A 17,909-nucleotide genomic window follows, 5' to 3' on the forward strand; every position below is an offset into this window, starting at 1 on the left:
AAAATATAAACTCCTCTGGATGGCATGACACACACTCAGAAATCATGAAGGATAATGTCAACCTACTCTTCCAACTATATTCCCTATTTCTCCTTTTGTGTACTCCTATGCTCCTGCCAACTCAAGCATCCGGCCTTCCGAGGCTGCCTCCACTCCAGTCTCTCCAGGTGGAAATCTCTCCCTGATCCACATCTGACAATGGTCTCCAGCCTTCCAGACCTGCTTAGAAGGACAACAATACAACAAACCTCTCCTGATCTCCTTAAGAACATATTTGTATCCCCATATTTATGCTACGTCTTCATTAGAAAACATCATCTGCATTACATTCTCTTATCAGTTGAATATATGTTATCTTCCATACAAAATTAGAAGGCAGAAATCAATTAGCTTTTCAAGATGAAAAACTTAGATAATAATTGTGGGCTTCATTTGCCTTATCTAGATCTTCTAAGCACACTTCCTTCTATAAGGCTCCATAATTATGGTCCCCTCTGGATTGTCACCTTTCTTTCTCATCCCCAAAGCACTTAAGAAGAAGCCTGGGATATAGATTGTGCAGGCTCAAAAAAGGTTGCTTATGTTTTTTTTTTAAATATATATTTTATTGATTTTTTTACAGAGAGAAAGGGAGAGGGATAGAGAATTAGAAACATCAGTGGGAGAGAAACATTGATCAGCTGCCTCCTGCACACAGCCTACTGGGTATGTGCCCGCAACCAAGGTACATGCCTTTGACCGGAATCGAACCTGGGACCCTTCAGTCCTCAGGCCTACGCTCTATCCACTGAGCCAAACCGGTTAGGGCAAGGTTGCTTATGTTAATATTGCACTTAACTTATGAGAAAGTGAATAAAGAGTACAAATTTTATAATGTCATACAATAGAAGTGTTTTCTTTTAAATACTTTGTACATTATACCTTCTGGTCACTTTCACATTTTGTGTCGATATCTGTGACTATTAAGAGGACAGAAAAAAAAGTATTTCATAGAGTGAACCAACATAAAAACAGCATGCCTCAGGGCTGGGAGAGCGGTAAGAGTTGGAAACAAACAAGAGCATCTTGACTGGCCCTAGCCAGTTTGGCTCAGTGGATAGAACGTCGGCCTGCAGACCAAAGGGTCCCGGGTTTGATTCCAGTCAAGGGCACATACTTTGGTTGCAGGCTCCTCCCCTGCCCGGGCCCTGGTCGGGGCTCCTGCAGGAGGCAACCAATTGATGTGTTTCTCTCACATCAATCCTCGAGTGAGACTTAACAACAACAAAAAAGCATCTTGACTGGAATTGTCATGGATGTAAGGAAGTGGTTTAACTTTATGATCATGCTGGTGCAGGGATAAGAACCTTCTGGAAACCACCCCTAGAAAATGACAGGCGTCTGAAGTAGGTTGAGTCTATTATTCACACTTCTGAGGAACTGAAGACATAATCAGAGGGTGTTTACTTCTTTAGTAACACACAAGGAAGTACAGAACCAGAGGCCATGATAAGAAATAATGAGAAATTAGGAGTGTCTGACATAATTACCCTGTTTGATTTTTTTGAATAATAAAACTAAGTGAAAGAAATCCAAAATACAACTTAAATTCATTAATAAAATTAATCAGGGTAATTCTATATTAACAAAGGACCTCAGATTTATTGAAAAGGATTTTTAATAATAAAACACACTTCTGGCTATTTTAACAATATAATTTATTTTGCTATTTTACTCAACCTTTCAGAGGGGCATGGAAAATAGTAATTAAATGACTAAGAGAATAATTAATTCAAATCTATATAATTTCTTAACTAACAATTTCTTGGCTGGGATCTCTGTGTCATGAGTGATAGAAATGAGCAAAGGGAAGAAGTGTCAGTAAACATGAGATAGAAAGTCACTAATTGGCTTCAGTAAAGTTGTATAAAACTGAAACCTACTCTTCAAATCATACACATTTAGGATTCAGATAATTTTAAAGATTTTGTTTATTAAACCTACCCCCACCTTTGGAGTTGGATTCTGACAGAACTCATTTTCATCACTGAAATATACAAACTTCATAAAAAGATAAAATACTATTATTTATTTTATCATCAAAACACCAATAAAGTATTTATTATTATACTAGAGGCCAGTGCTCGAATTCGTGCATGGGTGGAGTCCCTCAGCCTGGCCAGCAATCGGACCCACGGGAGGTTGGCCAAGAGGAGGGGCTGCAGGAAGTTGGCTGGCCGGAGGGAGGGGCCTCGGGAGGTTGGCTGTGGGAGCACACTGACCACCAGGGGGCAGCTCCCATGCTGATCATCTGCCCCCTGGTGGTCAGTGTGCGTCATAGCGACCAGTTGACCAGTCATTCGGTTGTTCAGTCATTTGGTTGCTTAGGCTTTTATATATATATAGATTAATAAAGATCACAGAAACCACTATCATGTTTTGCAATTTATTATGATATTCTGAGGTCAAGGAAAATCCATTCACGGACTTCTTTAAAAAGCTTACCTAATTTGAGGAAAACCCAAATTCCTAAGGGAAAAAATAGTTTAGGTGACTATTCAGATAATGTCAAAGATCTAACTTTATTAAACACCAAGAAAGACAGTTTACGGAGTCGGACCCATTGAAGTAATTCTAGTAGAAAAAAAATAACGTGAAACAGAAAAGTCAGCATCTCCACAATGTGGATTGGTCTCCTTGAAAAGTCCAACAACATGACCTTCAATTAGATTTATAGCCACATTTTGATTTTCTAATCAAAGGGAAGTTAACTATGGCAAATCAAACATTGCATGCCTATTATGCAATATGATGCATAAAATGGCATGTGCGTAAAATCAGTCACAGAAAAATCATACAGGTATTTCCTAGTCAGCACATCAACCTGAATTAGGCCATTGAAAAGCACTTGGACAGAAAGAAAGAGCTCAGTTCAGGACCTCAGAGGCATTTCACATAATGACATGCCTCCCAGGTCTTGAAAGTGAATTCAAACAGAGAAATAAAATGAAAACAGCTATTTTCCAATTAACTAACATCGTGTATAATTACATTATTGAAAACATGGAATTAGGATTATTTGAAATCACTTTATCAAAAATATAATTATTTCTTAAAATTACATGACTTGAATCATACTGAAACACCTCAAAAGTCTTGAAACCACTCCTTCCTTACCTACCTGAGTCTGCCCAATTGGGTGTAAACCAAAGGCTGGTATTCAGGTGTCCTGGCCTGATATCGTCAGGAAATTGGAGTTTTTGACATATGGATATATTTCAATACTGGTCTTTAAAGAGTCTGCTCTGGGGGCATCCAAAGAACATCTCCCAGGTATCATGGAGCCCGCTACGTCCAAGATCCAGCATGAAGGGTGATGGCCATAGACAACAGCCACCTCCAAGACTTTGCCTCAGCATTACCACTACTATCCTTTCTGATTAGTCAATGCTCACTGATAAGAACCTTTCAATATTACCCCTAAAGGGGCCTATTCTTCATTTGTTTTCCCATGAAGCTGTTGTGTATTAAATAAATACATGCAATCCAGTGTTATTATTATAGTTGGTGTAGTTGGATATTTGTTTGTTTTAAGTCTCCATTAGTGGATTTCTGGTGCATATATATATTTTATGCGTTGAACTAGCAAATCAGAAGACTTCTGTATATTTAGAAAGAACTGTAGAAGAGCAAGGCCTTTGGATGGCTATGGACAGATGATTGTAGAGGGTTTGCCTAATTTATTTTCCTGCCTTTTTGCTGTTCTAAAGGGCCTTGGCATGTAGATTATACTTTTCTGATTCATTCAAAGTGTAAAGGGCCCTATGATGATGTCTAAATAAAGTAATATAAAATATAGCTAATCGCTCCCAAAAAATAATATCTGGATGCATTAAACTTGAATTAAAGGGCATAAATATAGCCATTCTAATAAATAAACCAGTCAAGTCAAACAAAAAAAGGCTAAATTTTAACATAAGCAATATATGTAAAAATATGTAGCAAAATAAAAACATATCTTTATTGTGCTCAATATATTTTTTTTTATTCACCAGCTAATCAATCACATTCATGGGAGTGACTATTTCTGGAAATTGATATTTTTAAAAATATAGACTATTCAGAGTTATGATATTTGTTTATTTTTTCTATCACTAAAATTCCCCCCTCCCATTCATTTGTGTGTGTGACATATATAAAATTGAATTCTTGATGGGGGTGTATGTGAGTAATTAATCTATTAGGTTTGTGAAGTCAACTTGATTTATAAGGTTTAAATTGTGATACATCAGACACCTTTGCTGTTTAAAGGACAGAATTCTATAGAATTCTGTAATTTTAAACATGTTTACAAGCCAATTTATAATAATTCTTTTAAAAAAATTTATTTTCTAGGAATACACATTCAATATTTAAAAAGTACCCAATCATTGAATCAAATTTAATAGAGTGTGTATATCATTCAACAGCAGTTAAATATATTACATGGTTTGACTTTACTTATATTTAAACACATCTTAATTAGTTAAAACTTCACGTATCATATGTGTGCCTCAGTATAAGAACAACTCAGAATGGTGTAATTTGGGTCCTAAAATGGCTGGTGGTTTAAAAGCATTTATAAAAGACTTTCCTATTCTAAAACCAGAATGCAATCCATAAAATTTTGGAGATAAGCCTCAATGCTAAAGGGCATCCTGACACCTACAGTGAGGAAAGAGTTGATATAAAGTGTATAAGTCAGTTTTTTTTTTCACTCTAACGGAAGAAAACATTTCTCTTAACTCAAGTTAGGAAATTATTGTACATTTTTATATATCTTTATATAAAAAGTTACAAGGAGCAAGCAGATGATACAAAGACATGGCGGAGAGACAGCAGGGTTGGCGAACGCATGCTTTTTACAATGTGTCTCAGAGCGAGGGTAGTGTTCCAACCGAAATATCCAGAACTGACATGCAGGGGTTTTCTCAAACTGTCTGTCAATTCAGTCAAATTGCTAAGCGCTGAAGCAGAAACATTGCTATTGAAGGGTATAATAAATGGTAAAATGCTGATTTCAAAAACTATTTCTGAAACTGGGTATTTTCCTTTGATAAAAAATAAACAAAATAAGGAAATCAGGGGTACAGAAGAAAGACCAAAGAATGAGACTTTTCTTATTGCCCTCTGGTCATTTTACTCATTACTTCTGGCTGCATTTATTCCTAATACAACAGACGTGTATTCTCAGTCCAGAAAACCTCTGGCTGCTGTTCCCATGGTCCACATTTTCACTGTTGCATGTTCAGACTCACTCAGGACGACTATTCTCAATCAGTCTATGTAATAAAAACAACGTACATGTGACACCAAGTTCATCCCAAATCGTGTTTTTTTTCACATATCACACAATATACAATTATATAAGAGACGTGAAACAACATAGAAACAAAGTGGAAGTGAAAGTAAAAATGAATAGTCTGAATCAGGAACTAATTTCTTCTTCAAGTTTCCAGTAAATCTCAAAATGTATTTAAATACTAAGGAGCACTTGGTGGCCAGCAACCAAATTACGAAATGAACACATCATTGTGCAGCGGGGATGTCTTGCCGAAGAAATAACAAATGTCTGTAATTCTTAAGTTTGGGTAAAGGCAGTGGAATGGATTTAGAAATATGTCCACTTTTCACAATTCACTATAGAATTTTCTTTGCACAGTGCCCATGTTTGTATAAATAGTTCTTCTCTGAAAATGAAACACAGTTAAAACAATTTCTGCCAGTGAAAAATACACACAAATACACCAATTTATCAAGGTCATCTAGACTCAAGGTCATCTAGATTCTAGAGCATGGAATTGCATTCACCTATTTTAGGAATAGTTGGTAGGTCTGAAGAGTTTTTAAGAGATTAGCTGTCAAACAAATTTTATTGGAAACAAATTAGTCTAATATAGATATAGACTATCAAGTGATACAAGTAAAGCCATTCTGATACTCAATGACAAATAAGAGGCACACAAAGACAGCTGGTGTTTATGAAACATTTTACATGTCAAGCATTCAACAAAACTTGCATTTAATTTTCATGACATAAGCTACACATTCATGCAAAAATAAGAGTGCACAAATTGTATGAGAACCACAAAATTCTTAGTGTATGAATTTGGAGTAACATATTGCCAAATTATTGTCTCAATATAGTGAGACAATACTCAATTTTCAATTATGAAAATCTTGGGTTTCTTTTGGTATTTCTTTAAAGAGGTCACTAATTTTGTATCTTTAACTTAAATCATGTAAAATTTATCTGAATTGAATATCCTTTTCAATAACATTGCAATACAATGCTTGATGGTAAGAATATGAATATTTATTTAAAGATACAGGTACTAAGAACCATCCTTCCATCAGCATTGAATCCATTCTATGAAATGTTATGAAACACACATTTAAAAAAATAATCAATAAGTAGCCCGTTCCCTAAAGAACTGCAAGACAGTTGCAACAAAACAAAACAAAAACGGAATACAACAAAGAAGGAGAAGGAACCAAGGGCATTTGCTTACCTTGAATTTTCTTTTTAGACCCTAGTGGTGTTGTATTCAGATTCGTGTTTGCTTAGAGACCCAATGAGGCAGAACCTGGAATGTTACGGCTGTTTCATTCAACAAAGTAATATTTGCACAAAAAATAAATGCACACACAAATATTTACTTAAAAGCATTCCTAAAAATTCACAAAACTATGAAAATAGATTTTTTGCTATCAGCATGCAAAAATATTAAATCAACTAAAATATTTTAGGTTTTGAAATGTATGGTGAGTTGAGAAAGAATATACATTTATAAAACAAACCAAATGCTCGTAAACATGCAAAAGAACAAATCAAACATAAGTAGGTGGGAGTTGGGGATTTAAAATATTTTTCCCTAAATTTAAATTTTCTTTCCCTCAAACTTTTATAAATCTTAGGGCTAATGATACAATACAGATCACATTGCCTTTACATTAAAATAAAAATGAATCAAATGTTTCTACTAATCTTTGCTACATTTAAATATAAAGATTAGTATTTTAGCATACCATGCTATTCTATGCAATTTGTAATATTAATATTATGTAATATGTGGAAAAAAGTATTTCCATTTTCAAACCAAAAAAATAATACATTATATTGAAGAAATGCTATTTCTATATTAAAATTATTCAACAAGATGGGTTAATCATCTTGGTAAGGAAATTATTTCCAAATATCATTTCATATATTAAAAATATAAATATTGATTGGGACAATGTGGAAGCAAATTAGCAATGTAAATTTGTTATATAAATTAAAGCCTAATTTTTGTAGAAATAAATGCTATATATGTGTAGAAATAAGTGAAATATCTTTGTTCAGTATGTGCTCACAAGCACAGGTACACATAAGGAGTTTTTGAAAGAATCTGGATGGCACTGAAAAGGAAAAAGAGGAAAACATGGAGACATTGGCTTAAATCATTGATAAAAAAGGAAAACTGAAGAATGAAGACAGCCCCGCTGGTGCGGCTCAGTGGTTGAGCATGTACCAATGAACCAGGAGGTTACAGTTTGATTCTTGGTCAGGGCATATCCTGGGTTGCGGGCTCCACCCCAATAGGAGTGTGCAGGAGGCAGTCGATCAGGGATTCTCTCTCATCACTGATGTTTCTCTCTCCCTCTCCCTTTCTCCCTGAAATCAATAAAAATACAGTATAAAAAAATTAAAAAGAAAAATGAAGACAAAGCAGAACTCAATATTCTGGAAGCATTGCAGTCCTCAGGTTAGAGTTGTCATAAAATATCTACTGATACTGACCGCTGGACGGCTTTCTCGTGTCGGGACAGCCTGTGGCTCGTGGTTGGCACCTCCTCGATCTCGTCGATGTCGCAGGCGTCTGCAGCATCTTGTGAGTAGTTGTGTTTCATGACCAGGATGTTCCTCCTGTTGGAGGGCGGGACGAGGGGTTTGACGGGCTGGGGCGGCATCTCCGTGAGAACGGACGCGTCTCTTGTGCTGAGGTTGCTGCGGCTGCCTTTCGCGCTGGACAGCTGGGATCCACAGTGATGGTCATGGATGCACTTGGAAGAGGACCTCCGCAGTTTATGGTAGTTGTCAAAGTCATCGCCCACGTCGGCAAAGTCGGCCGTGGCCCCCGCCCCTCTGAGAGTGCATAACTCGTAGTGAGGGGGCTCAAACACCTCCTGGAAAACGGTCTGGTCAAAGTCCGACTTCCTCTGGACATATTTTTTACGAGGCTGTTTGATCTGCACGATGACGGAAATGATAATGAGGATGATGACAATGCAGGAAGTCACCCCGATGACGGTCCCACTGGTGTTGGTCAGCTGGTCCAGCAGGCCGGCTTTCCTCTTTTCTGTGGGTTGAGAAGAGTGAAAACAAATAAAGCCAGACACAGCCCACCAGGTATAAACATGGCAGCCACAGCATCTACGGACAACTTTAAGATGAACTGGCCTGAGCCTGGAGTTTTAAAAATTAAAAATGTTTACTAGTAAAGTAACACAAAGTGATATTTAAAAATAAACCAAAATGTTCACTTTTTGCAAGGACCTTATCTTCTAGCCTCAGCCACGGCCAACATCCCTGCCTTAATGTAAATCTATGTTTGGAGAAGGTCTTAGGAGACCATTTGAGTGACCTTTGGGAATGAGATCTTAATTTTAAAAGCAGTACATTTTTCCCCCCTCGAAGGTACAAGAAAGCCCCCAAACTCAACCTGTATTTGCATGACTACACCTGTATTTGTGTGAGCTAATTCCTGATTGGATAACTGAAGTCAAAGCAAGTAATTAAACTTCAAGACAGACGCTGGGATGGCGGCATGGAGGCATCTGTCAGCCATTTCCCCAATGAAACAACCATCATTGATAAAAATTATGTTTAAAACCCAAACAAGTTATTGTCTGGGAACTTGTCCTAATGGTGAATGGAGGTAGATTTATTTTTTAAAATCTCCTCAGTTTCCTTAAGGTCAGTCTATGGCATGGAAGCTCCCGCAATCCCCGGGTCATCCTGAGCAAAACTCTGCTGGGAAAACTTCAGACAACACAGGCTTCCTCTCCTGGCAGCTCCCAGAATGGAGACACAGCACCTCCCCAGGAGGGCAAGACACCAGCATTTCTCACCCCATCGCTGTTGCAGATGCTCCACCTCAGGCAGGGGTGGCCCTAGTGTCTGGGGCTCCTTTCCTCCTCCCAGGCCCCCTGCTAGCACCGAGGCTCAGACCCAGGTGCGAAGGGTGAGGAGGCTGGGCCCCCACTCACTCACAGAGGGAACCATCTGGAGAGGCCAGTGGAGAAGACCAGGGCCCTGTTCATAAAGGGGTGTTACTCTAAAACAGCTGGCCACTGTCCCTGCCCCTTCATCCTGAGCCACGGTGCAGAAGTTTTGCCCATGAGAGAGTCAGACCACAAGAACAGACAGACCACAGCTTCCCCTGAAGACTTACTCTATTTGGATTAGAGTTTGGAGGTGCCCAAGCCAATGGAAATCTCAAAAACAATGGAAATGACCAGGACGGTATTAAGAGTCTTCACAAAATATTTAATTTCCCATTGATTCCAAAATGGTTCCTGGGACACAAAACTGACCATCGCCACATCTACTTTCAGACATTTGATGCTGGGTCTGCCTTCCTTATTGACCGCAGGAACCACGGCTGCTGTGGTCACCTCCCTGCTTCTACCCAGAGAAGGCGTTCTAGTAGACGATACTGGACCTTGAGTAAGAAAGAGTTGTCTGCCTGCTTGTCCTTTGCAAATTGGTTCTTACTGAATCTGAATAAAAGATGTCTGGCACTTTCAACTTCGCTGAAACATGCAACATTTATAACCAAGCCAAGGATTGGAAATGCTGTCAACAGAAACAGGCCTTTGTGCATCAACCAGAGTGGGGAGCAGGGGATGGGAGCTACTTCCATTGCAATGGAAGAAAAGCATTAGGTAGTTGGGTTGAGTTTAAGTGGCTGGAAGTAACTGAATGCTAAAGCATGCCTTCAATAAGCTTTATCTCTAAGGTATGTGCACTGTACTCAATGAAGACAAACTGAAATAAACACAGGTGTAACCCAGACGAAGGGCCCTGGGTCTGATAGGAAACCCCACACTGCATCTAAGCTCCAAGTGTTTTTCCATGTCCTTGCAGGCTCTCCTATGAAGACACCTCCATGAGCATTCAAGGGCTCTGGAGAGTCCACTGTGTGTTAATGAAACTTCTGGTGAAAGTACCTGAAATGGCAAAGAACAAGGCTTCCCAATGGATTAGAAGACACCCAAAATTCATAAAAGCCTCTCTACACTCTGTCTTTACGATGGTCTTTTTTTTAAAAAATATATTTTATTGATTTTTTACAGAGAGGAAGGGAGAGAGATAGAGAGTTAGAAACATCGATGAGAGAAACATCGATCAGCTGCCTCCTGCACACTCTCCACTGGGGATGTGCCCTCAACCAAGGTACATGCCCTTGACCAGAATCGAACCTGGGACCCCTGAGTCCGCAGGCTGACGCTCTATCCACTGAGCCAAACCGATTAGGGCTTTACGATGGTCTTATACATAGAACATTGGCATTTGTATCCTTCCCACTCCAGAAGGGGGGAGTCTGCAAATCATTACCTTTGCAGTGGTTTTCATCCCAAGGATACACACAGTTCTGGAGCCCATTGCACACCAGGGTGTTGTTGATACACATGTTACTGTGGCAGAAGAACATGTTGCCTTCACAGGGAGCTGAAAGCGAGAAGAGAAAGATGAAGAAATATAACTGACGATCAGTAGTAAATCATTCACATTGCAAACCTAAAAGCAAAAAGATAACAGTGATGATTCACCCTCAACTTGAGATAAAGGATCTGACCTTTCATTCTCAGAAGTGTTGCCAAAGTGGTAATTATTTCTTGAGTTACTAACAGAGCTGGTGTCCCTCTAGAGGTGTCCAGCTTATAAAACAGTCATGGAGATTTTTCCATCATAAAAATGAAGTCCATTATCCATACAGTGTGTGTTTTATTTTAACTTGGTGCACTCATTTAGCAAAACCAAAGTGGCTAAGTTATGCCTTACATTATATCTGCGTAAACTTAGCTATAGTGAGCAAAAAGACTCAATTGAAATACTGAGTTTGAAAAGTACATGCTTGCAAATTACTAATGAAAAAGTTACATATTTGACAAAACCCTATGATACTATTTAAGCATATGAAAAGCAGAGTGTCTTGGAAATTCAGAACAGGAGAAAATTAATCCCAAACAACATAAGGAAAAAATATATTATTCTCATTGAAATGGTGGTGAAATTAGCCTACTTTGCATGAATTTCACACATTCTGGTAACTTTAGGTATCATGGTCCATGATTCCCAGATTACAATGCACAGTCAGGGTGATGGAGGTAGCTCTAAGAAGATCACATAAATATGGGAAATTTGGTGACATAAATATGATAAACAGTGAAGATTTTAATATAGCAAAGAAAAATGTTAGATATGACTTAAATATTAGGAAAATGCATTTCTTTCATTATCATAGTAATAGAATATTTAGAAGAATGAGTTTCTAGGGTAATACTGTATTAGGAATCATGGTATCTAGTCAGGGCTTTATACTAACTCTTGTTTTTACCTTTACAATTATTCCACATATCTCATATAATGTAATTTCAGTGTTTACCTTTTCCAGTAATAGTTTCTGTGACCCTTGTAAGAACAGACATTCTAGAAATACTAGATACAACACATATTCAGTACTACATGTAATTTACAGCGGAAATCAATCAGCAAAGCGTTATTAAAGATCAATATTATCTAAACACTGCAGTCACGTTATAATGAATTTTTCACCTTCAAACTATATATTGCGGATATTTTAGAAAGTTACCATCTTTCAATGAACATTGACCTTTGAACACATGGGTTTGAAAGGCACAAGTCCATGTATACATGAATCTTTTTTCAATAAACACTGTAAATGTATTTTCTCTTCCTTATGATTTTCTTAATAATTTTTTATCTTCTCTAGCTTACTTTATTGTAAGAATTCAGTATATAGCACATATACAAAATACAGTGGGGCCTTGACTTACGAGTTTAATTCCTTCCGAGACCGAGCTCGTTAAGGAGCTCGTTAACTCAAATTACTCTATCAACTCAATGCAAAAAAATCGGCTGAGAGACAGCTGGTATCTCAAAAAACTCGTTAGTCAGGAAACTCGTAAGTCAAGGCCCCACTGTATGTGTTAATCACTGTTTTTGTTGTTGGTAAGGCTCCTAGTCAACAGCAATTAAGTTTTGGGGGAGTCAAACATGGAATAGCCCCACATTGTTCAAGAGTCAACTGTATTTGCTATATTAGTCAAAATGGTCCAGAAAATACTTTGCATCGGCAAATTAGTGTATTTTAATATGCTAGAGGAATTCTTAAAAAATATATAGTCAAGTCTTGAAAATCAAATCAATAGAGCAAAGATCTGGCCAACTCCAGCAAAGTGAATCCTGGCCAGCCACCCCTTCCTCCCACCTCACTCTCCCCCAACCCCCAGCCGCTTCTCAGAACAGAGTTCCTTCTTCCTTCTGCCTTGTGTGACTTGACTTAGGTCCCTGGTTAAAGAGTAAAAATATGTCACAGTCATTTTAAAAAAGAAAAAAGGATTAAAGTGTAGAGAATGTTCAGTAGTCATTTAGAAAAGTATTCTGCTTAAAATTTTATTGGGCCAATGGTTTGTTAAGCATCGTATAACAAAATTTAATGACCCCGTATATTATTGCAAAAATCTGCTTTTTCATAAGAAGCTCAATTTGAATGTCTGTAGTCCACAATAATGGCTGTTGCAGAACTGATATGGTCTGTTTAGCAGGTAATGAGTGTTGTCAAAATGTGTACAAGAACAAAAAGGAGTTTTCTGTGAATTGATTGGGGTGGCTGCAAAATGATTTAGTAAAAATGTGCAAGACATCAATTGCAGTAGTTTTGAAAGTACAGTTATCCACCAAATAAAGAATACCTTTAGAAGAGCATAAATATTTATTGACCTTCTAGGATAAGTTGGAAAAATTATAATTACCATTAAATATGATGGGTTTATAAAATTTAATATATAAAAATGACTTTGCATTCTATAATTGAGTGAAATACAATAGTGTGTTGGTAAGAGCACTGAGATTTGAATTCCAAGTTCTCCAAGTGTAATCTTGTTCCATATTCTGCTGTTTTATAGCAATGGAAATGTCATATAAACTCCCAATCAGTGTCCCAGTATCAGTTGTTAGATGTTGGGGGTTAAACTGGAATGTAAAGGTAAGCCAGGACTCTCAATAAATCACATCAGGACCCACGTCTTTACATCAAATAATTATGCAAATGTGCCAGTGAACTTGAATCATTCTTGCTCTTAAAAATTAATATCATTCCAGGTATTATCCAACCTTTTCCCCTACCTTTGCTATTATACATAGAATTGCTATGCAAACAATACAACAAGCAATCTTGTAAAGGCTAAGAAACAAATATATAACAACTTACACTCCTCGAACAAAAACCAGTTTTGTTTCATAGACACCAGAAATAAAATCAATTGGAATCTAAATTTTCTCCATATTGTATTTCTGAATATTTCTCTCATGTAAATCCAGATATGCAGTAGATTATGAAAGAGTCATTTCTATCTCTTGCTAAAAAAAAATAAAATGGCATGTTCCTGCCTCCCAAATCAAGCTATGTTCTCATTGGTCTTTCGAGGATGTCAGATACACTCTATCACTCCCATCACTTCCCACGGCCACCAGCACACTCTCGGTATCTCTAGAGCAGTGGTTGCATGCCCTTCTCTTCCTCTTTCTGCCCTGGAATCCCTATCCCCACTCAGCTATCCAAACCATATCAGAACTGCACGATCAATGCAGCTTTGAAATATTCCAGTCTAACAGAAAATTACCTTTTTCTTAAAACCTGTTAGAGTTTGTAAAAAGTTCAACACTTAGTATATACTTATCATCTTTCCCACAAGTTCTTTTTGGCTAAGGGCATGACTTAAAAGGAAGATAAACAATCCAATCAAAAAAAGGACAAAGGATCTAAATAGACACTTTTCAAAAGAGGACATAGAGAAGGCCAAGAGACATATGAAAACATGCTCAAAGTCTAATCATCTGAGAGATGCAAATCAAAGCAACATTCTCACACCTGTCAGAATGGCTATCATCAACAGTTCAACAAAGGACAAATGCTGGCAAGGATGCGGGAAAAAGGAACCCTCTCTTGCACTGCTGGTGGGAATGCAGACTGGTGCAGCCTCTGTGGAAAACAGTATGGAGCTTCCTCAAAAAATTAAAAATGGAACTCCTATTTGACCCAGTAATCCCACTTCTAGGAATATATCCCAAGAAAACAGAAATGCCAATCAGAAAGGATATATGTACCCCAATGTTCATAGCAGCACAATTTACAATAGCTAAGATTTGGAAACAGCCTAAGTGCCCATCAGCAAATGAGTGGATTAGAAAACTGTGGTACATCTACACAATGGAATACTATGCTGCTGTAAAAAAAAAGAAGGAATTCTTACCATTTGCAACAGCATGGATGGAACTGGAGAGCATTATGCTAAGAGAAATAAGCCAGTGAGAGAAAGATAAATATCACATGATCTCACTCATATGTGGAATATAATGAACAACCTAAACTGAGGAACAAAAATAAAACTAGAGACATAGAAGCATCGAACAGACTGTTCAACCTATGAGGGAAGGTGGGGAGTGAGGGGGTTACAGATCAACCAAAGGACTTGTATGCGTGCATATGGGCATAACCAATGGACACAGACAGTAGGGGGGCGAGGGCATATGCTGGGGTGGGTGGGAGCGGCTGGGGAGAGTTCAATGGGGGAAAAAGGAAACTCATGTAATACTTTAAACAATAAAGAATTTAAATTAAAAATAAATAAATAAATTTATATTTTAAAAATCTCTTATATTGCTTACCATTTTTAGGTGTGTAGTAAATACTCAACAGATAATATTAATTGATAAATATTACTGAGAAGAGTTTAACCCTGGCTAGGCTGCACACCTGAGTATCCCAGAGAGCTGATTACTCTGATAGGTGTGTTTGCAGGTGGAGAATTAACCTTTAGTGCCACGATTTTCAAATACAACACAAATTATGATATTCTTGGAAAATGAACCTCAGTATCATTTCTTTGCTCTCTTACTATTGCAGAGAAGGCATGCATTCTACCATTTTTCAGAGGATGAATTCTACTTAGAAATTCAGTATGCATATATCAATATATATTGCCTCTTAAAAAACAGCAACTTTATTTCCTAAGTTTACCTGGAAGAAACTTGAAGTTTAGGTTTATTTGTAATAAAATGGCAGCTAAGGAAGCAATACTCAAAATTCAGAGTAACTCAGATTCCATGATTTTTTTTAATCCTCACATGTTCCCATTCTTACCACGAGGTGGCAGTATGCACCACATTTTGGTAAAATAGCGTTTCAATCCATCATGATGCTTAAACCATGAATCTAATGCATCTGGGGTAAACAATGTTTATATCTATTTATTCCTGATTCTTAAAAAGTAAAAACTTTAGAAGGAATTAAACAAAAAAATCTGAGCATACCTGAATTAGGTAAAGGAGCACAAGATAAAAAAAGGCAGCCACAACACAACAAAAAGGAAGTTTTATTTAAAAATTTAATAACGAATCATACAACATGCTATTATGTTAGAGGGTTAATCATGATGTGTCATCAGTTTTCAGTATTGTGTCAAATGGTTATAAATGTTGTTCCAATTGTGCAATTCAAAGGCTTTTAATTTATAATGCTAAAGGCATTAATGCTCATTCTAACAGTTAGAGTTTTTGTTTTTTTCTCTCTCCATTGCATTTTAAATTCAGAAATCCATTAAATACTATTCAGGAAATAGTCAAACAAAATGGAAATAAAAGTGGCAGATATCTCTCTGAAATATTGATGTTTGGGATACTTATTGCTTTATCTAATCTAATAAAAAAGAAACATGCAAATTGACCGAACCTCTGCTATGCCACAAGCCATGCCCACCAGCTAATAAGAGCGACTGTATGCAAATTAACCCAACGAAGATGGCGGGCTGGCAGCCAAGAGATGGAGCAAGCTGGAGGCTTGGTTGCCCTGGCGATGGAGGAAGCCAAGCTTCCCGCCTGTCCTGGCCGGCTGTGTCCTCCATTCAAGGCAATAAAGTTTCAATTATAGAAGATAAATACCAGATACCTGCATCCAGCCAGCCTCCATTGGGAGCTTGGGTGGCTGGGGGCTGTCACCAGCCTGCAAACAGCCATCAGCCCCTCACCCAGACTGGCCAGGCACCCCAGCAGGACCCTCCCCCACCCTGAAGGGGGTGTGGCCAGCCTACAAACAGCCATCAGCCACTCACCCAGACTGGCCAGGCACCCCAGCATGACCCCCCTCCCTGAAGGGGATGTGGCCAGCCTGAAAACGGCCCTCAGCCCCTCACCCAGGCTGACCAGGCACCCCAGCAGGACCCCTACCCTGATCCTGGACACCCTTCAGGGCAAACCAGCTGGCCCCTACCCTTGCACCAGGCCTCTATCCTATATAATAAAAGGGTAATATGCAAATTGACCCTAACAGCAGAGTGACTGGGAATGACTGGTCACTATGACCCACCCGGCCCACCTCCAGCTCCCACCCGGCCCACCTCCAGCTCGCAGGCTCACTGGGCTGGCTATGGTTATATACTGGTGGGTTGATTGATTACTAGCTGGGTGTGATTAAGTAATTAAGCTGAGGAGTCTCTGGGACCGCCAGGTGCCCACCCTTAAGATTTTCATTGAACCACCTGGGGCAGAGCCTCCGCTCCTCCCCAGGGATGAAGCTGGCAGCCTGGGCTCCTTCCAGGCCCCCAAGGGCAGGTCCCCCCCCCGCCCCGCCCCCACCCTTGCTTGCCTCCTCCTGGCTGCTGTGGCTTCCATGAACCGGGCACAGCACCCGCCCTGCCTTGCCTGAGCTCCATCCCCTGTTAGCTGTGACGCCATTGGCCCATTTTTGCTTCCATTAAAAATGTCTGTGTATTTCCAAAAAAAACAACATAAAGGGGAGGGATTAAAGGGAAGTTATTGTATAAAATCAAAGTTCTAGTCAGTGTAAAATGGACTTTATATCTAGATGAAATTTTATATAAGCTCCAGTAGCCACACAGCAAAAAACCTACAATAGATTCACAAGAGAGGAGAAGGAAGATGCAAGGAAGAAAGAATTCTACCCAAAGTCTCAGAGGGTGGTGGCCCTTCTAATACCTTGATATAGGACTGTGATGCAATAAATTTCTGTTCTCTTAAAAAACAAAAAACAAAAAAAAAACCCACCTATGTTTAACTAATCCATATGTATAAATAATGCATATATATAAATAACCCATATGTATAAGAAACCCATATGTATAAATAGCCCATATGTATAAGTATCCCATATGTATAAATAACCACTTTTTTAGCAGGAAGCTGAGCATATCCGGCACGGTGCATATCAGGCTCTTTCCCAGATCACACTTGTGGTTAATAAAACTTCATTGGTAGATTAGTTCAAAGCCAAAGAACATCAGATTTCATCAGGAAAATCTGGAAAGAGAAGTGATGCTTGATCCTATTTTTTCTTTAAAAATCATGACATTATTTAAAAAAAAAACCTTAGGACTTAAGGCCAGGTGCTTCCCTAAAGTACCCCAGCCACTGTCCCAAATCTCCTATCCATACATATTCTCCTTGTTTCTTGCTTTCCTCAAAACCTTCTTTCAACTTCTTTAATTTGAGGTTTGTCAAATGTTCACAACCCCCCTCTATCCTGGCCTGTGTGTGTACAGCCCCCCCACACACACACACAATCATGCACACTCACATACCTGTG

The 17,909-nt window shown here is 38.5% G+C and overlaps 1 protein-coding gene across 1 annotated transcript in view; it reads right to left on the reverse strand.

Moving 5' to 3' along the window:
- Positions 1-4,811: 4,811 nt before the first annotated feature.
- The window catches only part of NETO1 (neuropilin and tolloid like 1), an 83,271-nt gene continuing 70,173 nt past the window's right edge, over positions 4,812-17,909 (reverse strand). Inside the window, exons 8-11 of the mRNA XM_014457612.2 lie at positions 10,622-10,735; positions 7,802-8,360; positions 6,531-6,605; positions 4,812-5,708 (exon numbers count right to left, since the gene is read on the reverse strand). Coding sequence (XP_014313098.1) covers positions 6,545-6,605; positions 7,802-8,360; positions 10,622-10,735 — 734 coding nt within the window. The 3' untranslated portion in view covers positions 4,812-5,708; positions 6,531-6,544. The remainder of the gene's footprint in view (positions 5,709-6,530; positions 6,606-7,801; positions 8,361-10,621; positions 10,736-17,909) is intronic.

Source organism: Myotis lucifugus, unplaced genomic scaffold (genome assembly GCF_000147115.1).
Source record: "Myotis lucifugus unplaced genomic scaffold, Myoluc2.0 scaffold_82, whole genome shotgun sequence".
Classification (NCBI taxonomy): Eukaryota; Metazoa; Chordata; class Mammalia; order Chiroptera; family Vespertilionidae; genus Myotis; species Myotis lucifugus.